This window comes from Thamnophis sirtalis, unplaced genomic scaffold (assembly GCF_051295495.1).
Source record: "Thamnophis sirtalis isolate CommonGarterSnake01/CBP01778 unplaced genomic scaffold, rThaSir2_p1.2 scaffold_9, whole genome shotgun sequence".
NCBI lineage: Eukaryota > Metazoa > Chordata > Lepidosauria > Squamata > Natricidae > Thamnophis > Thamnophis sirtalis.
Genome location: NW_028261389.1, coordinates 21,409,992 through 21,432,532, shown reverse-complemented (window position 1 = coordinate 21,432,532; position 22,541 = coordinate 21,409,992). Strand labels below are relative to the sequence as shown.

At 41.2% G+C, this 22,541-nt stretch overlaps 2 protein-coding genes across 2 annotated transcripts in view; one reads left to right on the top strand and one right to left on the bottom strand.

Annotated features, from left to right (window-relative positions):
- DENND2A (DENN domain containing 2A) overlaps nt 1–1,642 on the bottom strand; it is an 88,245-nt gene extending 86,603 nt beyond the window's left edge. The window contains exon 1 of the mRNA XM_087723004.1: nt 1,531–1,642. The gene's annotated coding sequence lies outside the window, so the exon portion shown is untranslated. The remainder of the gene's footprint in view (nt 1–1,530) is intronic.
- An 8,528-nt stretch (nt 1,643–10,170) lies between these two features.
- On the top strand, nt 10,171–21,912 carry ADCK2 (aarF domain containing kinase 2). The gene is made up of 8 exons (XM_014076581.2): nt 10,171–11,725; nt 13,034–13,180; nt 14,915–15,043; nt 16,720–16,815; nt 17,506–17,757; nt 18,479–18,607; nt 20,384–20,437; nt 21,137–21,912. Exons 1-8 carry the CDS (start codon nt 10,778–10,780, stop codon nt 21,266–21,268), a joined length of 1,887 nt encoding a protein of 628 aa, XP_013932056.2. The 5' UTR covers nt 10,171–10,777; the 3' UTR covers nt 21,269–21,912.
- Nucleotides 21,913–22,541: the final 629 nt, after the last annotated feature.

The window sequence follows — 22,541 nt, the reverse complement described above, 5'->3', positions numbered from 1 at the left end:
TTTCTTAAATTATCTCACTTGAATGATATGTAAATGTAGTTTATTTCTATGTGTCTATTGACCCCACCCTCATTAATACTTATGATATTCCCTAGTCATGTAATGAAATGTCTGCAAGCAACCAAACTCTGAGAGTAGCAATGGCTCCACCATTCAGCCCAGGAGCTACATACATTCCCTTCCATAAAATCATTTTCCTTAAGAAATGGAGGATTATCCAACAACCTTCATCAACAAGAAACAACCTAGGAATCTGTAATCAATAATTTCCCACCCCTTTACACTTACTGTACTTTTCAAACCAAGGCTTTATCCACCTTAAAGAATTATCTATGATTCTTTCACTACACCCCATCAGATCTTTGTGAAACTTTTCTCCTTTTAAATTTAGATAACACCATCACTGAAGAGCCTAATGCTGGGAAAGACTGGGGGCAAAAGAATAAGGGGAGGGCAGAGAATGAGGTGGCTGGATGGAGTCACTTAAAGCAGTCAGTGTGTGCTTAAATGGACTCCAGAGGATGGTAGAGGCCAGGAAGTTCTGGAGAAACGTTGTCCATGGGGTTGTGATGGGTCAGGGATGACTTCACATTGTCCATGGGGTTGGGATGACTTCACAACTAACAACACACCATCACTCCTCCCTTGGTCTTCTTGAAAGCATCACAAAGCCCAAATGAATTATTCAATGCAGGGAGGGGAAGGGAAAAGTTTTATAGAACAGCATAGAAGTAGCTGGACAGATGTAGCTCAGAAGCAAGCCCCATTCCATTGGGGGGGAGCTTGTTTTGACACCCAGAGGTACTGTAGCAAAGTACAAATGGACTCCCAATAGAGTTAAATCCAACAGGCCTGTAGCAAACCAGCCAAACCCTGGAATTGCTTTTTAAAGAGATCCCTAGAAAGTTTTAGCCCCTTGGAGGGAGCTGTTTGAGGAAACACGGAATTGAGAAACCCAAAGAGCCCCCCTCCCCCAATCAAGCAAATCTTTTCTATGTACCTCGTAGTAAAACTAACCATTTCCAGCAGGAGCGCCCGCATCTTTTCGCAGTCAGTCACTATTTTTCGCCTCTGGGGAATCCAATGCACCAAACCATCCTCTTTCTAGCCCCACGTCCCGCCCTTCCAATCTTCGGAGAGGCCGGACACCCATCCGTCCCCGAATGGGGTGCCCAAAGATCCCCCTCAATGCCCAACCTTATGAGCGCACCCCTCGTCCTTCCACCCGCGACCTTTTTTTACCCGTTATTTCAGCTCCTCCGTTCGCGCCACGCCGCGCGTAAAAACTCGCTCGCCCGCTTCTCCAGCGCGGCTTCACCCAGCAAAACACCTTCCCCCCGCGACGCATCCATCCCACCCGCCAAGCTTCCCCGCGCGGAGGAAACCACAAAATCCCCCCCCTTCCTTTCTTCCCAAAAAGTCCACGGGGAATTCCTCCGCCCGAACACCCCCCTCCTCCGTTTTCCGCCTCCCTCGACGCGGGCAGCGAGCGCAGAAGGGCGCGCGGTTGCAGCCCCGGCGCCGACTTACTTTGCTCCACGAGGGTCCGCGGGCTGCTCTCCGTCCTCATCTTGGGGCGCTCCGATGGCAGCGGGGCCGCGGCTGCGGCAGCCTCGGGTCGCATAGCTCGCTCACCCCCCCCCCTTTTCCTCCCTTTTGTTAGCCCTTCGCGGCTCCGAAGGACGCGCCTCTCCCTCCCGCTCCGGCTCTCGGCGAACTAGCCCTTCTTCGCTGGGCGCTCTGCGAGGATCCCGCTCCGCTTTCCGTCCCTCGCAGCTGCTTCCTTGCCCGGATTTCTCTCGTCTTTCGGCGGCTGTTTCCTCCCCGCGAGCATCGGCGCTTTGGCTCCCCGCCCCCAAGCCCCGAGCGTGCGGCGCGCTCTCGCTCCCTTTCAAAGCCTTAGGATGTTAATACCACCCTTTCTTTCCCCTCCGCCTCTTCCCTCCGAAGCCTTTTCTTCCCACCCCTCCCCGGCCTGACCCATCTTGACTCCCTTCCAGTGAGCTAATCTACTGCTGGCTGAAAAACAGGCCCTGTTTCTATGGAAACCCCGGATACGGGAGAATTTGGGGAGGGGGTGCTGTTGGCGCTTCGGAGTCCCTGAGGATGCACTGAAGAGAGGAAGCATCTCAATTCTGCTGGCTTTTGCTCTTTAGAAAGAAAGAAAAAATCTGTAAAAAAACATTCTCCCTGATTTTGCTATCAAACGAGGTGTGTTTATGGTGTGTGCCTTGTGGAACTGAAAGCAGAAGAATTAAAATAGTACAACATGCTAAGTTAGCTTCACCACAGTTTGCTGAATAAACCATAACTGGCTGGGTTCACACAACAAGCCTAGTAATAAATCATGTTTAGAGAAATCGCATTGGCCCAGTTCATCTAGCATTTTGGCTTAAGTGTGCTGAATCCGGTCCAAAGGAATGTCACACAATTGTACCCATGCCTATTAACTGAGTTATTTTATTAAGGTACTGTTTAACTGGTTTGTTGACAAAAGTACAATTAGCAGGTTTTACAAATCAAAATTTACAAATTGGAACGACTGAGATCACATTTAAAAAAAATCAAATAACACATTTTGTGTTATTTGAATGTGTTTGAGTCTAGTGCCTTTAGTGCTTCTAAGAGTGGCAAACCATGGCTTGTCAGCAAGCACAGTATATTAACCAGTTAAAACTAAGGCAACAAACCATAAATAAATCATAGTTTAAAAGAACATAGGAACTCCGCTTAATTGCTAGAGATATATGCACATATAGCATTACAACTGTAATCAGTGTTTTTTAATAAAGCTTATCAAGGTTAAACACCAAATAGTTTCTCCTCAGATCATTTACTTTCAAACTAAGAGCAAATGCACCAAAGACAAATTCCTTGTGTGTTTAATCACACTTAGCCAATAATGAATCCTATTCTATTCAAAAAATATATGCTGTAGCCACCTGTACAAGGAAGTTTTAAAGTATTTTTTTCAGTAACTATTCAAAATAATGACTGTAGTTTCTACCAAAAAAGAGCCATGCCTACTTTGGGGGAAGTGGATGAGAGGGAATGGGAGATTTTTCCTTGGATTCATGAGGCCCTGTTCTCTCTTTGCTCCCAAAAGTTTTTGAAGCTATTTCAGGGACCCTTCTCTTGATTTGTTTAGATTTGATTTGATGTTGTCATCTTTTTCTTCTCTTTGTAATGTGGAAGGCTTTTGTGTTTTTATTTCCGTATTTTACACTGTGTGGTTTTCTTTGTGAGTTGCCAAGACTTGTTTTGATTGTGGCTGCACAGAAATATGTTTAATAAATAAATAAAGAGCCCTACTGGTGATACAAGGAGGGAATTTGACTCATTCAAATTGTCTTGCAGAATGCTTAATTTACCAGGTGGTATGTCTGAATTATCTTAAGGTCTTTTTGTTTTGTTTTCTATATGTTTGTGTCCGGTCCTTTTATAAACATTGCTTGAATGTTATCCTGTTGCAGTCGGCTATGGTGATGCAATATTTAATAAAAAAGAGATATAAATTTACCCAGTAATTGCATACATCCTATCAAAATATATGAGGTGGGGTGTTGATGGGTTTGAGTTAGTCTTTGACTTCTGACAACTGGTTCTGGCGACTGCCTGATCTAATTCTTGCAATTTTCTTGGCTATATTTGCGAGGTGACTTGCCTTCTTCCTAGGGCTGACAAAGTGACTGGCCCAAGGTCACCAGCTGACTTTATGCCTAAGGCAGAACTAGAACTCACCATCTCCCAATTTCTAACCTCATGCCTTAATTCTGATGTTTTAATCACTACACTAAACTGGCTCTCTGTGGGACATAAGCCCTTGATAAGTGATCATTCTAAAAAAGAAAATACTTTCCATAGTACACCAGAGGTGGTGTTCAGCAGGTTCCATAGTACATCAGAGCTGGTATTCAGCAGGTTCTTACCAGTTCTGGAGAACCGGTAGCAGAAATTTTGAGTAGTTCGGAGAACCAGTAAATATCACCTCTGACTGGTCCCCACCCCCATCTATTCTCTGCCTCCCGAGTCCTATCTGATCGGGAGGAAATGGGGATTTTGCAGTAACCTTCCCCTGGAGTGGGGTGGGAATGGAGATTTTACCCCCTAGAGTGGGGTGGGAATTGTGATTTTATAGTATCCTTCCCCTGCCAGGGCCACCAAGCCATGCCCACAGAACCAGTAGTAAAAAATCTTGAATCCCACCACTGATTTGTATCTACCTTCCTATTATATTTTTGAGTGGAGTAACTTTTTTGTTTTTCAGAGAACCGAGGATGGGATGTTTATGGTTCCCTCAATTTTCTTCACCATCATTGACTGTATTATTTTAGGCTATTGGTGTTTTAATTTAAAAATATTTGGAGAGGAATTTTCTGAACAAAGGAAATATATCAAGCCACTTTTGCATTCTTAAATACAGGATTTTCACCGAGACACTTTCACATGGAAGCATCAATTTCAGTTCATTAGTTAATATAACAGGACTAGAATCTATGTAGAGCTGTCAATTTGCAGGTTTAAGATTTAACATATGAAGATGTTACTGACAGCATGTATATTTGTAATTCCTTTCCAGGTGACCTCATAGTTTTCTTTTCTAGACAAATTTGCGAGTGTACGTGATGATGATGTTATCCATATGTCAGATAACATTTTGTGCATCTATGGAAATGGATTAAAAACTTTTTGCTTTCATAATTTCAAGGAAGCACAAGATTTACGGTTTCTCTTCTCTGTCACTTATTGTGGGAGTAAAGGAAGAGATCTGTCAATTGTAAATGTTTGTACAAATACATAAGCACATTTTTCACCCTCATTATCTCTAGCTATAATGTTTTAACCTTCACAGCTTTCTGTTTTAATTATCACAGTTTATTCATATAATCACCCATCTAAAGGGATGTGACCTAATCCCATCCAATTCACCCAGACTTAAAAAAAATACATACAGATAGTCCTTGATTTACAACCAATCATTTAGTGACAATTCAAAGTTACAACTATGCTGGAAAAGTAATTTACAATCACTGCTCACACAATCATTGCAGCATCTTCATGGTCATGTGATCAAAATTCAGATGCTTGACAAATGCCTTGTTTTATGATATTTGCAGCATCCCAGTCTGATGGCCTTTTGCAATCTTTTCCGCCACCTTCTGACAATCAAACTCAATGGGAGAAGCCGGATTTGCTTAATACCATGTGATTTAATTCAGGGGTGTTAAACCCCCAGCCCAGGGGCCAAATACATCATGCGCTGGTCATGCCCACTCCCAGTTTAGCAAAGGGGGAAAAGTCACAATACATCACATGATGACAATGTGACAACCTGAGTTTGACACCTCTGACTTAACTGATATGGTTCACTTAACCATGGCAAAACATGGTCATAAAACTTCTGGTTTTTTTTTACATATTGCCTCTCAACTATCAGGGGAGAACTAAGTAGAAATGCTGTTCCTTAAAAGTGGGAAATCCTGACCCAAAGGAACATTATAGGTTACTTCTATACAATGAGAGGAGCGTAAGGTTGAACAATCTCCATGTAAATTCTATGACCGCCACCTACTGAGCAAGGAATAAATTACATAATTAGGGCCTGTCTCTTCCCATTTGGGCTGACCAAATGGCTTCTTTCTCAAGAAAAATTGAAAATTATTTTATTCCTGTGGCATGGAATACCCAACAACCTTAGTCACCAAGTCCAGAAAGGCCTCCCTTGTGTGCAGGTGATAAAAAAAATACACTAGTAACGTTGAACAAACATTTATTGCATGGTTCTACAATCTTTTTCCAAGCATGTAAGGCAATGGGATTCAACCAGTGTAACAACCGGTTTGTTGAGAGTGTGCACAGTTCATTTCAGTTCATTTCAAAACAGCTCTAAAACTTACCTTCGGTGAGTAAAACAGCTCGGGTGTGGCAATCTGCTCTGCCACGCCTATCAGCTGGGCTTCAAACAAAGGAAATTTAGCACAGTCTACACAGTTGCGTGATCACATTTCTTCATCACTAGGGGATTTTTAAGCTCAGCGTGACAACATTTCAGATATATTTTAGGATACAACATTAAACATCCTAGACAAAAACTCATTGGGCCAGATACTTGTAGTATTTTTGCCCCAGGGACCATGGAGCTTTACAAAACATAAAACTAACTAGCCTTTCATAAAAAAAACTGAAATTCTTTAAAAATAAACACAATAATTGGGATCCTGCTACATGCTAAGCCAAGAAACATAGTTTACAAACCCTACTTGTCCCAGCTTCTGCCAACCTAGCAGTTCGGAAGCATGTAAAAATGCAAGTAGAAAAATAGGAACCACCTTTGGTGGGAAGCAGGGGCGGGTTTCTCGCCCCGTTCCAACCGGTTCGGTTGGAACGAGGCCGGCGGCGTCCTCGCACACGCGTGCGACGTCCTCGCGCATGCACGCGGCACGCGCATGCGTACTAGCATCTGCGTGATGCTCCAGCTGCTCCTGGAGGATCGCGCAGGCGCTGTATGCGTTCTGCGCATGCGTGGAAGCGCAGAATTCGTAAAAACCGGGTAAGGAGTGGGCGCGGGTGTGCAGGCGCGCGCGGGCACGGGGGGGGCGCTTCGCCGTTCCCGGAAGTTACTTACTTCCGGGTTCGGCGACCAACCGGATCGCAGGGACCGGTGCGAACCGGTTGAAACCCACCCCTGGTGGGAAGGTAACAGCATTCCGTGCGCCTTCGGAGTTTAGTCATGCTGGCCACATGACCACGGAGACGTCTTCGGACAGCCCTGGCTCTTCGGCTTTGAAACGGAGACGAGCACCACCTCCTAGTGTTGGGAACGACAAGTAGATATGTGAGAGGGGAATCTTTATCTTTAACCACCTTCATTATTGTATAAGTAACTCAAGGCAGGAAACATACATAATACTCTTTCCTCCTCCTATTTTTTCCCCACATGAACAATCCTTGAGGTGGATTGGGCTGAGAGAGTGTGACTGGCCCAATGTCACCCAGCTGGCTGTCATGCCTAAGGCAGGGCTAGTATACATAGTCTCCTGGTTTTTAGCTTGGTGCCTTAACCATTGGACCACACTAGCTGTCCTTTTCCATATTTTAAAATTCTAAAATTTCACGTATTTTAAATCTAAAACAATAATTTTCTTCAAACACTGAACATTTTAAAAAAAGCTTTTAAATGGTCATTATTGCAGTTACCCAAACAGAAAAGTCAGCTGAAGCTATTAAATAAAACCCCTTCTCTCCAAGCTGCAGCAGCTAATTTTTATATTTAATTGATAAGAAAAAATGTCTCCTTTACCAAACTTCGTTTAATCATCATGCAGATGGAAAAGAGAATCAGGAGATTATATTATAAATATATCCAAAACCAGAGCATTAGGCAACCACGCTATGTGGTATTTTCTTAATAAAGAAAAGAGGCATAATGAGAAATCATTGTAATTAGACTTTAAGAAGCAGAGCAGGTTAATCCAGATAATTATACTTTATCTGCAGTTAAGTACATGGGAACAGGACTATAATTCTATTTAGGCTTATTAAGAAGTACTGTAAATTACTTTGAATGCAGCAGGACATAGTCTAGTATTAGGGTGCTTGTTTTGCAAAGTAATGATCAAGGGATCTAGTCCTCAGTATTCAGCCTTGGTTCCAAGTGACTTATTATTTGTATTTTGTCTTTTATGTTCCCCTTCCCCCCCCCTTGAATTGTTCGCCGCATACAAATAATACAATACAATACAATACAATCTGTGAGGGGCCTAATCTCTTTCTGCTACTTGTGAATGTCAAATCGGTTTGAAATATGTCTGCCCTTGTCTTTGATGGTATTATGGACGAGAGTGCTCAGTTGGCTTGTGTAACCTAAATCTGAATTGGCTTAAAGGGAAGGTGTTGCGTTTCCCCTTCTGAGGTTCGTGTGCAACCTGGATATTGTCCTGGACACACAGATACTGCTCAAAGAAGAGTGGCAGCTTTGGCCAGGACAACCTTTTTTTTAAAAAATATTTTTTAAAACATTTTTTTATTTGAGCATTTCATATTCCATTAAACAGTGTGTCGTCTGGGCACAAATATCTCTGTGCAATCATAATTTACAGTATTCATTACATTGATATTAATTCTCTAATCTTACAACAATAATAATAAGCATAATAAACCTATTCATTTCTCTCTCCTAACATATCTTCTAATAAGAATATAATAGTAATATTAAACACAATGGTCTTAACAGGCATATTTGTAAGAATCATCATATTGCTCTCATCTCTCATTTAACGTATTTCCTATATTTCACTGATCTCCATTTATTTCCAACTTTTGTTTTTGTTCTCCAACCATCCATAAAATAGCTCCCATGTCATATAACATCCAGTTTGTTCTTTCTCCTGTATAAAAGGTAAAGGCTCCCCTCGCACATATGTGCTAGTCATTCCTGACTCTAGGGGGCAGTGCTCATCTCCGTTTCAAAGCCGAAGAGCCAGCACTGTCTGAAGACGTCTGTGGTCAAATGGCTGGCATGACTAAACAGCGAAGGTGCATGGAACGCTGTTACCTTCCTTTTTAAAAAATAAACATTACTATTGCTGAAATAAAAAGGGCTCGTTCCTGAATGACATTCAGAGACTAAGGGTGGGTTTTGGACTGCACAAAACTCCCAGAGAAGTCAACACAGATAGTCCTCAATTTATGGTCACAATTGAGACAACAAAGTTGTGCTGCTAAGTGAGACAGTTAAGTGACTTCTGCCCCATTTTATGACCTTTTTTGCCACAGTTAAGTGAATCACTGCAGTTGATTTCCTTACTAACATGGTTGTTAAGTGAATCTGGCTTTCCCATTGACTTTGCTTGTCAGAAGACTGCAAAAGGTGAGCACATGACCTTGGGAGACAGCAATGGTCATAAATACAAGCCAGTTGCCAAGTGTCTAAATTTTGATCACATAACATGGGGGTTCAGCAACAGTCCTAAGGGTGAAAAGTGATCATAAGTCCCTTTTTTCAATGCCACTGTAACTTTGAATGGGCACTAAATGAACTGTTGTAAGTCAAGGACTACATGTAGAATTTTTAGTACATTTCTACATGAGAAATGTACTTAAAAAATACTAAGCACAAATTCCAGTGAGCGACCTGCCTTGGTAATAATCCTCTTATTATGGTGGCCTCAACTTTCTTAGTCTGATCTCCTCTGATAGGCTTATCTGCAATCATGGACTGTGGTTCCTTCATCCCTATTTTCTGAGTTCTTGGGACACATGGAACTCTTGGTGTAGGGGGTGTTGGGTTTTGTCAAGAAAACATAAGATCAAAATTGCAGTTAACTCGTTCCATGTACTATATGAAAAAATAACACCAGCCTCAGCATTGTTGCCATACCCGAACCATATTTGACTTGCATTTGATGATATTCTTAAATTACCTATTTCCACCTCCCACCCCACCCCCCTTGGTTTTCATCCTCTGGCTTCTAGGAGGATTTATCACCTGCTCACAAATAATTCCCTCTCTACGGTCAAAGGCTGCATTACTATTACTATTCGTCTTCTCATGCTTCCTATCACCCATCTCCTCCCACTTATGACTGCAGGACTGTAACTTTGAATCCTTATGATTTATATTGATATTGATTGTTTCCTGCCTGCTTATTTGTACCCTATGACTATCATTAAGTGTTGTACCTTATGATTCTTGACAAATGCATCTTTTCATATCTTCTTATATACACTGAGAGCATATGCACCAAAGACAAATTCCTTGTGTGTCCAATCACACTTGGCTAATAAAGAATTCCTATTCTATTCTATTCTATTCTATTCTATTCTATTCCATTCCATTCCTTTTTCTTTTCTTTTTTCTTTTCTATTCTTTCTATTCTCCCCTTTCCTTTCCTTTTTCTAGTCTAGTCTTTAAGATGGCCTGATACTCATTCAATTTTCATAAACGAAAACCCCCACGGCCAAGCTCAAGATTTCTACCTTTTCTAGACCTTCCCCAATGTTCTCCTCTTTTCCACGCGCGGGGGCGATCAACGAAAGGCGCTTTATCGCACCTCGAAGGACGTTACCGTGTAGCTGAAACAATACTTCGGTGAGCTGATTATTCGCGGCCTGTCTCTTTAAGAGGCGGGGACCTCACACACCCCCCCCCCACTCCCGAGAGGAGAGGATCCCGGAAGCCTTGGGAATTGGAACGTTGTCGCTTGTTTGCGTTCCAAAGCGCCCTCCCGCCAGATTCGATGGAACGCCGGCTCCATTGAAGGATAACTGAGCTTCTACAGGAGGACCAGCCGATGAATCGGGTTTTTTCTCCCTTCGAAAGAAGCCAGAGATGAAAACTGCAGCGCTTTGCAAACTACCGTAAAGCGAAAAGGAAACAACGATTGGGAGGGGAAAAAAACCCAACCCCTTAGATTAGCAATCGGAGATACGCGAATCCACATTAGCCACAGGTGGTTAGGATCTCCGCTGCGTGCTCTACCAAAACCACGGAGGAAACAGATGTCGCCTCTAAATAGGCTGTCTTGCTCTGCATGAGTGTGATACTAGGATGCAGGAGAGGCGAATGCTGATGATGCCCCTTCCAGCAAAAACCGTAGGCTCTCCGACGGGAAAGGCGATTCTTCTAATCCTCCCGTGTTAGACGGCCTGCCTGCCTCTTGGAAAGCTGAGTATTCCCACCTTTTTAACCTTCTCAGATGGTTTCCTCAAGTCCAGGAGATGAATCCGTCTTCTTCTTCTCCTTCTCCAGATCCTTAATATCTTCACTTTAGGAAGGATGAGTATTTTTTGTTACTGGACTGCCCGGAACCTCTTCCCCAGTGTCAGAATCCTCACTGTGAAGAAAACCCTGTGTTTTGTAAGGAAATGGAGGAAAACACGGGCGAGTCGATTCCCTCGTGTTAATATCCAAAACTGGTCTGGATGCCAGGCAGTGGCAAAGATCCTGTTGGTATGCTGGGGGATTGAAGGATTGTCTCAGAAGACCAAGTGTGAAGGGGTCACTAGTCAAGCTATCCACACCCGCGTTGGTGGTCTTCTTCATCAAGCAAGGCTTTCTTCAGTGGCTTTCCTTCGGGATCTTGGATTTGCCTTCTCCGTAATTATCCGAGGTTTCATCTTGTTGTTGAAGTTTAGCCCTTTGATCTGGTTTTATCCTTTTACCTATTTTTCTCCCAGCTTTGCTGCACTCTGGCTCCACCTGCTTCTTAAGTTTACAGAGTCCTCTGGTCCCACGTTCATCAAACTGGGACAGTGGGCAAGCACCAGGCGGGACCTCTTTTCTGAAGAGTTTTGTGTCAAGTTCTCCAAGCTTCACATCAAAGTGGTCCCTCACCCATGGGATTACACCAAACGTTCTTTGGATAAAGCCTTTGGAGAAGTCTGGGAGAAGCTATTCGTGTTTGAAAGCAGGGAACCGATAGGATCTGGGTGTGTGGCTCAAGTATACAAAGCTTACGTAGATAATTCCATGCTAAGGGACCCAGTGCTGCGTGAGCGTGCAAAGATTTCTGTGTTGGATTCTGCTCTGGAGGTCTGGAAGATCTCAGGTCTTAAAGGACTTTTCAGGTGGTTCTGGTGGAGGAAGCACAAAGATCTTTTGGAAAGTGACCGTCAACCTCAGAAATACGATTTCTATGAAAGCGTCGTACAGAATTCCAGCTCTGGAAGTCTAAGCCCACCCTTATTTTCCAAGGGGAACCATATTTTCCCAGTAGCCATTAAGGTAATATGGCTGCAGAATTGTTCCTTCCTATTTAGCAACACATAACAAAATGGATAGATTGGATTCGGTTAAGAAGATTTAAAGCATAAAATCAATTTGCTCATTTACCCCCCTCCCCCGAAATGCAAGTAGTAGTAACTAGTTTAGCAGAACTAAACGGGCTCGGGCTCTGTTTGATGTCACTTGGGGTTTAGTTGTTGTTTGGGTCTATCACGTAATCCCAGAGTGATATTGGATTGGGAAGTCTCCAGAAATGGCAATTGGCAACCGTTTTTGTTACCAAGAAAACTACATGGGTGTGTTCATGTAGTCGCCGGATCTCTCAAAGGATTTGTTTTTAAATTTTTCAATTTTACTCTTACTTTTAAAATAAGTTGCAAGCATTTAAAGCAAACATTAAAATGCAATAAAATGTCCGTGGAGTACATATAGGCAAAACCAAGGAGTAAGTTTCATTGAATATAAGTGGACAAATGTTAATATAAACTTGTATGGAACTGTTGTAACTTGCTCCTTGACTACCATTATTTTCTCTATTATGAATCACAGATACTGTTGAGCTTTTCTGAATAATGTAATAAGTCTGTAACTAAAATGTTACAGTTTTGGAACTGTAATAATGTATTTGGTGAATGGTGCCATTTCAAATACTGATCTCAAAATATGTTATGATTTGATACTATGTGCCTGTACTCAATTCTGTTTGGTTGAATTCAGGAGTTTATATATTGTTGTAATAGGAATACATCCTTAGTTTATTAACCCAGCATAATAACAATAGCATTTAGACTTATGGATCAATTAAATATGCATATGAGTAAAAGGGCAAGATGCCTGAGGAACAGGGAATATATTTGTTCCTCTGGTGTGTTTCATTGTTTTCTCCAAACTTGATCACTCCAGCAAAGCAACTATATTTGTGCAAATTGTTTTGTTCTAAAAATTTTGTGAGCATTGGGGGTGGTGTTGATTTTAAATAAGATATTCTTAAAATCCTGCCAGTTTATTCAGAGGCACCTTTTTTAGCTCATTTTCAAATTATAAATCTTTTTCAATAGTTCAGAGCAGTTTTTTTTCCCAACCTTCAATTGGCTGGGGGATTCTGGGAGTTGGAAGTCCATTCATCTTCAAATTGCCAAGGGTGGGAAACCGAGAACAGAGACGCTTCCTGGAATTATTACAATTATATTCCCATTCAATAAATAGTAACATATGGAAAGTATGGATTATATTATCACAATACCTGAATTGCTGACAATGAGTGGATGTCTGTTCGTAAGATATTTGTTTGTCTTGTGTCTTGCTTAGGTGCTGCATCCTGGATTAGTTCAGCAGGTCCAGATGGATTTATTTATCATGAAAATTGGCAGTCGAATTCTTGAGCATTTCCCTGGAATTAGGTGGCTCAGTGTGACTGAGATTGTGGAAGAGTTTGAGAAACTAATGATTCAGCAGGTAGAAACAGTTTGCCTTGGACTTTAGCTTGCAGTTTTGTTTTATTATTTTATTTTCTGCACTCATGTCTCTCTAGGCAGGGGTGTCAAAACTCAAACACAGGGTGCTTAAATCTGGCCTGTGGGGAACGGCCTGGAAATAGCAAAGGACCAGCCTGTGGTGCCTCTGGCAGCCAAAATGGAGCAGTGGGAGGCGCATACAGCCCTCCCCTGCCCCATTTTGACCAGCAGGGTGCTGCAGGAGGCGTCCGTCACATCTCCCAGGCTCAGCCAGCCTGCAGAGTACGACTACAATGCTGATCCGGCCCTCAAAGAAATCCAACTTGACACCCCTGCTCTAGGCCAATCTAATTTTCAGGAACTGTAAGGTATTGTATTTTTCGGACAATAAGACACATCGGAGCATAAGATGCACCATGATTTTAAAAGAGGTAAAAAAATAATAAAAGTTTTTGCGCTCTGCAGGCTTCCCAAACCCTTTGCAAGCCTCATTTTTTTGCACACACAAAAAAGGGAATGCAGAGGAGGCTTGGGAGGCTTGTTGAGTGCTCCTGAGGGCAAAAATGAGCAAAAACAGCCCATGTTTTGCTTGTTTTTGTCCTCCCCAGCCTCCAGGAGCACTTGTAAGCCTCCCAAACCCTCTGCATGTCCATTTTTGCAAAGGGGGCAGGGTTTTGGGAGGCCAAAAATGCTGTATTCAGTGTATAAGATGCACCCAGATTTTCACCCTCTTTTGGGGGGGGGGGGGGAAGGTGTATCTTATACTCCGAAAAATACATTTAAGAATGTTAACTTGTGTTAAAGTTGCTGAGTTTGAGAAACACTGCTCTAAGTGAAGAATTATTTCTACTTCACAGCTTTCAATTTGTGGAATTTCATTTCATATTATTGCAACTGAAATTAATATTTGTAAACAATAAGTATGATCTATAAAGTTTTAGAAGAATTTTATGTTTGGTATTCCAGTCTCTTTACTCCATCTCCCTTAATTTTGGCTTTCTGCATTTTCCCTATCAACCAGTATCTTACATAATATCAATTTTTGGGCTGTTTGTTTCCATCCCCATTTATTGGGGTTTTCATTAGTAAATAAATAAATATAAATTTGGACTCTTGCAAACCTATAATATCTCCCAGACTGATTTTATTACTCAATATTTTATTTCATGTAATTGTTGTGTTTTAAACTTTCCATATCCTTAATAATATTTTAAAAAATATTTCTTAAGATTTCAGTGAGAAAATATGATAAAACATTGTGTTTTATGAGACTAAAAACAACTATAAATGTCTCTAGAAGGGACGACATTTGGACAATTTGACACTTGTAATCCTGATATCTCACAAGGCAAATCTTTTGTTGCGACATCATGCTGCATATTAACTCATTTTTGTTGTAGATGGAAACAGAAGCCTATGAATCCAGCTAATTTATTCCAGGTGTAACCTTTTATCATGATGCATTCTGTTCAGCAATCTGTAAGATATTTCAGCCTTGTCATCCATGTTATTACTGAAGGTAGCACAAGATAATGCTTGTTCATAAGATTGTTTTATTTATTTTGCTATTTTTACTAAGTATGAAACCCAACAATGTTCTAAAGAAGGTTAGGTAACATTGGCCCACAGCTCCTGCATTGGTTTTATGGCTAAATGAGGATTTGAATCTTAGTGTAATAAGTGTAATAAGAATGTGTGGTCCTTGTACGTTTCCTTTTTTCTTCACTTCTTTTAGATTGACTTGTGCTATGAAGCAAAAAACCTAGAACGCTTCCACCTGAATTTCAAGAGTACAGATTATGTGAGGTTTCCCCTTCCTCTTCACCCATTTGTGACAAAAAATGTCCTAGTGGAAACTTTTGAGGTAAGAATAATGGTTAGATGAAGCAGGGAAAGACCTCTATCCAGTATAATAGAGATGCTGGGAGTTGTGGTTCAGCAACATTTATAATTTCCACTGAGACTTTGGGTGATCAACTTTCCCATTTCTTTCAGTTAACAAAAATATATGTTAACTGATTTTATGAATAGTTAAAAAGGTAAAGGTTCCCCTCACACATATATGCTAGTTGTTCCTGACTCTAGAGAATGGTGCTCATCTCTGTTTCAAAGCTGAAGAGCCAGCACTGTCCAAAGACATCTCTGTGGTTATGTGGCCGGCATCAGGGGTGAAATCCAGCAGATTCTGACAGGTTCTGGAGAACCGGTAGTGAAATTTTGAGCAATTCGGAGAACTGGTAGTGGATATTTTGAGTAGTTCAGAGAACTGGCAAATGCTAGTCCCAGAGTGCAGTGGGAATGAAGATTTTGCAGTATCCTTTCCCTGCCATGCCGCCAAGCCATGCCATGTCCACCAAGCCACATCCACAGAACCGGTAGTAAAAATGTTTGAATTTCATCACTGGCCAACATGACTAAATGCTGAAGGCACACAGAATGCTGTTAACCTTCCCACCAAAGTGCTCCCTATTTTTCTACTTGCATTTTTCACTTTTGAACTGCTAGGTTGGCAGAAGCTGGGACAAGTAACAGGAGCTCACTCCGTTACGTGGCGCTAGAGATTCGAACTGCCGAACTGCTGACCTTTCTGATTGGCAAGCTCAATGTCTTACCCATTGAACCATCGTGTCCCTTTATGAATAGTTAGAGACTTTTAATCTCATGAGTCAGGGAAGCTCATCACTGCATTGATATCAATGGATTCTCACTTCCCTTCCTCCCAAATTTTGTTACCTGCCTGAGGTCGTAACATTTGGCAGGATTGCAGAAAGGCGAGAAAAACTTTTACAAAAAAAGAGACAGAGCCTGAAAAATAACAGCAAAATGATAAAAAGGACGGAGAAAATATTTAATTTTAATTAAGTTTAATAAAATATGAATATTATCTCCCATTATTTAATGTTTTTTTCTTCTGTCACTTTGATGGCTATTCAATGGCTATTGATGGCTGAAAATGGAAGCCATTATGACTGCATATGTCTAGTGCCGAAAGGCAGCATTTTTGCAATGCTGACAATTACCATATTTTTCAGAGCATAAGATGCACCGGAGTATAAGATGCAGCAAGATTTTGAAGAGGTAAATAAAAAAAAAAGTTTTTGCACTCTGCAGACCTCCCAAACCCTTTGCACGCCACATTTTTTTATGAAAAACGGGGCAAGCAAAGAGTTTGAGAGGCCGGCAAAGTGCACCTGGGGACTGGGGAGGCAAAAACAAGCAAAAAACAGCCTATTTTTCACTCATTTTTGCCCTCCCAAGCCCTTAGGGTTAGGGTTGCAGGAGGCCAAAAATGCTGTATTCAGTATGTAAGACACACCCAGATTTTCACCCACTTTTTTGGGGGGGGGAGAAAGGTGCCTCTTGTACTCCGAAAAATACAGTAATGACTTACGTTTTGATGGAGAAGGCTGCAGCCCATAGTAAATGATGTTTATACTAGATGAGAGTTTTAGATCTCATGTTGCATCATAGAGCATATTCTTGAAAGATTTCTTGGCAAGTGTGTATGGTTTTCCCTGATTTTCCTGTTCTTTGTTTAAGGAGAGCAAACCCATATCCCAATATCTGCACATACGAACCAACGTGGAACTAAGGCAAAAAATAGCCCAGATGGGAATGGATATGCTTCTAAAGATGGTAAGAGAATATTGTTAAATTGAACTTGGCCAGTTTTTTTAAAATTTAGCTTACATTGTAATAAAGCCATACAGTGTATTATTTTTTTAAAAAAACCAAGTCATCCCAATGATGCAATCTGAATAAATTATGATATTGCATAATGAATTCTTCTCTTAAAATTGCTGGCAAGCCCAGACCAAGCATGATATCTGTTGTCTGGGAGCTGGAATGAGAAAGCAATAATTCCCTACTTGGGGAGGAAAACACTAAATGGAAGAGCCTTCCTACAGAAACAGCCCAGTGACAGTGTTGCTGGATGGGGATAGAAACTGAAAGGGCAGGGACTAAAAAGCATTTGGAATCTAAAATGAAAATAGACTTTTTTGTGGCTCCCATGTGTTTCCTCTGCTACTTTTGCTTATGTTGCTATAACAACTCCACTTTTAAACCCACCCTCACAAGAGATAGAGGTCAGAGACCTGGGGGAAATTACTTAATTTCCATTAAGAAATTTGCTTAAATACATTAAATATTTAGCACAAATCCTTAAGAGGGGACTCACCAATTGAACTAAAAATTCAGCATTCAGTGGCAACGGAGGCTGTTGAAAACAGTGATTCCATGCTAGATAATGGCTTCTTAATATTATTTATTTGCCATGAGAAGTTATAACTATTTTTTAATAAGCTGTATTTTTCAATCATTCAGGTGTTTGTTGATAACTTTGTCCATGCGGATCTGCATCCTGGAAATATCCTGGTTCAGGGAGCAGAGCACTTCGATGACCATCCTGAAGATGGGGTGGTCATAGTGGATCTGTTGGATACACTAATTGTAGAATTACAACCTTCTCCCTCACCACTCCGACTAGTGCTCCTAGATGCAGGGATTGTGGCTGAGTTGCAGAGTGCAGATCTGGATAACTTCCGGGCAGTGTTCACTGCTGTTGTATTAGGGCAGGTGAGTCCTGAGTTTAAGCTGTGACTTGCAGAGCTTCAAAAAGTTCAGAAGAAAATATCCAGTCTTTGAAAAGCACAGCGTGATTGTCATGATTCACCTCTCCACTGTTGTACCTCATAAAAAATTGATTATGTTGAGTTAGAAGCATGGTTCACACATTGTATTGAGAGCCAGGTTTTTGAATATGTTACATTTTGTAGGGTTGGCACATGATAAATTCTGAATTCCAGAATTATTGGTTGGATTTCCACAACATTCTCGTGAAAATTAAGCAAACAAATGCATGTTATAATTTACTAAAAGATGAGGATCCAACAAGTATTTGAATGAGTATAATTATGGTTAAATTAACCTGAAATCCTTTAACTAGAGTTAGAAATAATGAATTTTAGACCAGGATTTACTCCACGGTTAAAAAAAAAAATCAGGGGTAGCTATGTTTGTACTAAATGTCTTTAGGTTCTAAAGGTGCTTTTTTCAAGAGGCAACTTGGCTTACTGGTTTTTCTTTGAAGACATTTCGCTTCTCATCCAAGAAGCTTCTTCAGCTCTACTTGGCCTGTTATATTTTGATCCTGACTATGTTGGAATAAGAACTCCAATAAGGGCAAATATTGGAGAGCAGCAAGGGCTGGGGAACAAATTCCTTAAAAGTGGAGAGTTTTGCTTGGCAAACCTAATGCTTTGAATGCACCCTCATAAAAATCTGATTTATTCCATAGGGGGAAAAAGTGGCTGAATTGATTCTTCATCATTCCAGAGCTAACCAGTGCAAAGATGTGGAGAAATTCAAGGCTGAGATGGCAGAGTTGGTGACAAGGGCCAGAAACAATGCTGCTGCATTAGGAAAGGTCAGTTGTCTATTTCAGTGTGGTCTTTAGTTGAATGTATCTCTGAGCACAGTGCATGGCCCGCCCCATTGTATCTGGCACTAAAGGCATGCTCAAGGTACAATCAACCAGAAATGTACAGTACATTTGGTGATTCCCAGGAGACATGCCTTTTCTGCTGTGGCACCTTTCTTATGGAACATTTCCCACCCACCCCTTCCAAATCAATTATCATATTTTTGGAGTATAAAATGCACCTCCCCCCCCCACAAAAGAGAGTGAAAATCTGGGTGCGTCTTATACACTGAATACAGCATTTTTGGCCTCCTGAAACTCCACCCCCTTTGCAAAAATGGCCGTGCAGAGCTTTAGGAGACTTCCAGAGAGCTCCTGGGGGCTGGGGGGGGGCACGAAAATGAGTAGAAAACAGGACATTTTTTGCTACTTTTTGACACACACACCCAGCCCCCAGGAGCATTGTACAAGCCTCCTAAATGCTATGCATGCCCCTTTTTTTGACAAAAAGGGACCCATTTATGTGAAAAGTGGGGCATTTTGGGGAGATTTGCAGAATGCAAAATCTTTTTAAAAAAAATTTGCCTCTTCAAAATCTTGCTGCGTGTTATACTCTGAAAAATACGGTAGCTCCATTCCTTTTGATATTCTGAAAATTCCCCAAGACCTGGTTATATAATTAGGCTTGGGCTTCCCAGGGAACCAGAGATAAGCTCAGGTGGCTCCATTGCTAGGTGCCAATCCTTACCCTCATTTTGCCTAGGGCTGGTAAATTTGATTTCATATATATTTTTCCATTATTTTTCATATTTTCCCCTCTCCATCTTTTCCCCCTTTTGGCACTTTCTATTTTGTCCTGTTCAGGGTTGAAATGCTACCAGTTTGGACCAGTTCACCTGAATTGGTAGTAAAAAAAATGCTACCGGTTCAATCGGTATTTCCAACGATCAGCTGTGACACCTAATTTATATTAGCTAGAGAGCAGGATTTCCTGCTTTCTAGCTCATCTAAATCGCATGGCACAGCAGATTCCCCCCCCCCCTTGCTGTTCTACTTACCTTTGCAGGCGCACGTGGTGGCAGGCTCCATCCACCCATCCGGACGTCATCATGTCCGTTTTTGATGCTCTGCGCATGCACGGAGGGTCCTGTGCATGCGGGGAGGTAGTGCGTGTGAGCAGAGTGTACATTTGTGCACACGCTCACATTTGCGAACTGGTAGCGAAGGGAAGTAGATTTCACCCCTGGTCTTGTTTATAATCTTCATAGTTTGTATTATTTTTTTATCTTCACAATTTTAAACTTCAATAAAAAATATGTTAAAAAGAGTCATTGCCAGTCAGTGTCAGTCATGCCAGGAGTACCTAGGACACTATAAAGAGTATACTGCAGTTTTGTATAATCTACATCAGGGATTCAAAAGTACACACCAGGAGCTGCCACTACAGAGCTTCAGAGTCAGACAATTGCCCATTTTTTTTGCATTTGAGCAGGGGGATTTAAGGGGCACGCTTAGCACACTCTTCTCCCCCCCCCTAAAGAAAATCAGGTCTATCTTGCGCCCTGCTCTGGTAGTTTTCAGTTGTTCAGAATGGTGCAGAAAACCTTATTTGGCTGTTCAGATGACAAAAATTACACACACTTAATCTAAACACACTTAAGTCAGGTTGAAAAATCTATTGCCCAGTCCTTGGCATGATTCTAAGCTATATTTGAATTGGTGATTCCTTATTATGGTGCCCTGATGAATTGAATTGTGTTTTTAATCCTTTTTCTATTACAGTTTCAAATTGGGAGCTTATTGTCCTGTGTATTCAAGTTACTGATGACCCATCAGGTGAGATCATTTACATATAAGAATTTTTTTCACAATGGCTTAAAACCATGTAACAAGCAGGATGTGTATCTCTCGTATGCAAAGCACTGCATATCCAGCTTTTCTGGGTGTTGCAGTTCAAAATCTGAAAGTACCCAAAAATTCTGACTGTTGAAAATAGTCAATGCAGGTAGTCTTCAAGTTACGACTGGTCATTTAATTCACAGTTACAAGAGCCTGGAAAAGTGTGTCTTAGCGGCCATAAAACACTTATGGCTGACATAAAATGTCTCTATATAGTAGGGGTGTCAAACTCGTGGCCTGCGGGCCAGATGTGTCATGTGCTGGCCATGCCCACGCCCGGTTTAGCGAAGGGGGAAAAAGTCACGATACGTCATGTGATGCCGCCATGACGCCGCAAGTTTGACACCCCTGCTACACAGCCTCTTCCCCACAGTCATGTGATTGCAGTCTGGGTACTTGGGAACCTGTTAACCTGTTTGGGTCTATGACAAGTTACTAAAAGGCCCACCATCATATAATCGCTATTTGCAGTCTTCTCTACCAGAAAGTCAACTACAAACTACTGTATTTATTTTTATTCCTATTGTAAACATTTTTACAAAAAGCAGTCTGAAAATGTGAATGCAATTTTCATTTATAACAAATAGTTCCATTTCCGCCCCACGTCCCACCTGTTTATTATCTTTGTGCTTTTAGGTGAAGCTGGAAAGCAACTTTGCCTGTGTTGTTTTTGCCATAATGGTTTTGGAAGGTCTTGGTCGCTCCCTAGACCCTGATCTGGATGTTCTGAAGGCAGCTAAACCTCTCCTCCTCAACCCACCAAATTAGGAAGAAGTCCCCTCTCCTTAAGCCACTTCTGATGTTTGCATTTGAAAACTAAGAACCTCTTCAGATGCTAAGCACTTTGAACTTTGAATTTGGAAATGAAGATCTAATCCTTTAAAGAGTACTTGTCTGTTTCCGTTGGAAGGAATAGGACTGTCCTGGTCATCTGGTAAGAAAGAACTGGAGGAGTTAGATTCAGGATGCTGATATTAAATGCATCTCTAGATGCACTCTAGTTCTTCTGCCAACAGGTGATTTGTTCTGTGTTCTGGTACACAGAAAATCGATTATGTTGCACCAGTGTCAAGGAAATCAAACCCATTTACAGCTTCAATATTGTCCAGCTCCCATTTCAAGACAATGGAAAACAAAGATGGCATGTATCAATCATCTCTCTCCCTCTCCCTCCCTCCATTTCTATCAGCATACAGCTTTCTTAGCTGTAGAGAGACTGGAAAGCATCAAAGATTTAACATAGTTCAAATGATTATTGTAATTTCCAGTGAATTGGTATGCAGTCATTTATGTTCCAAAATATTATTAGCTAAATTTGTTTTTACTAATAGACATATTTTTAGAAGAATATACTTCTACCTACTGATGTTGGGAAAGCTGGATGAACTAATAAATTTTTTTTTGGCAAGAAATGGTTTCTCACGGTGCTTCTGGTTTTGTGTAAGTGAAGAAAAAAAAAACCCAGACTTTCTAAATGTTTCCTTTTGAATTTTGCTTTGTCAGATCAAAAGCATTTGATATTACAAACACGTCCCAGACATGTGGATGGCAAGAGGTTGGGGAAGTTAGTCTGATACATTTAAGTATATATTTTAAAAATGAATATTCCACCTTTCTGACCAAATGTGCATTTCAGGTAGACAACCGAGACCTATAATTGTGCAATCATAAAAAATAGTATTAATACAGTAAATTGGAATGCAAACTGTTATAACACATATACACAGCCTAAAGGCCCTAGAACAGGGATTCCTAAACTTTCTTTGCTAGCGCATCTCCCCTAAAAAGCCAAACACAAAAATGGACACAACTGAACAATGAAAGCAGTCTAATGAAATTTTATGAACCACTCTTGGGGACCTGTAGTCAAAGTACAAGGAAGGCACCAATATAATATATAACTTGTCATTTCTTTTGAAATACAAAATTAGTATTAAAGGAGCAGATGGTAAGATGGGTGCAGAACTTTGGCTATAATACTGAATTAGAAAAATGGGGAAAATTTGGGGGGGATAAATTTAAAAATGACTCTGTGGCATAC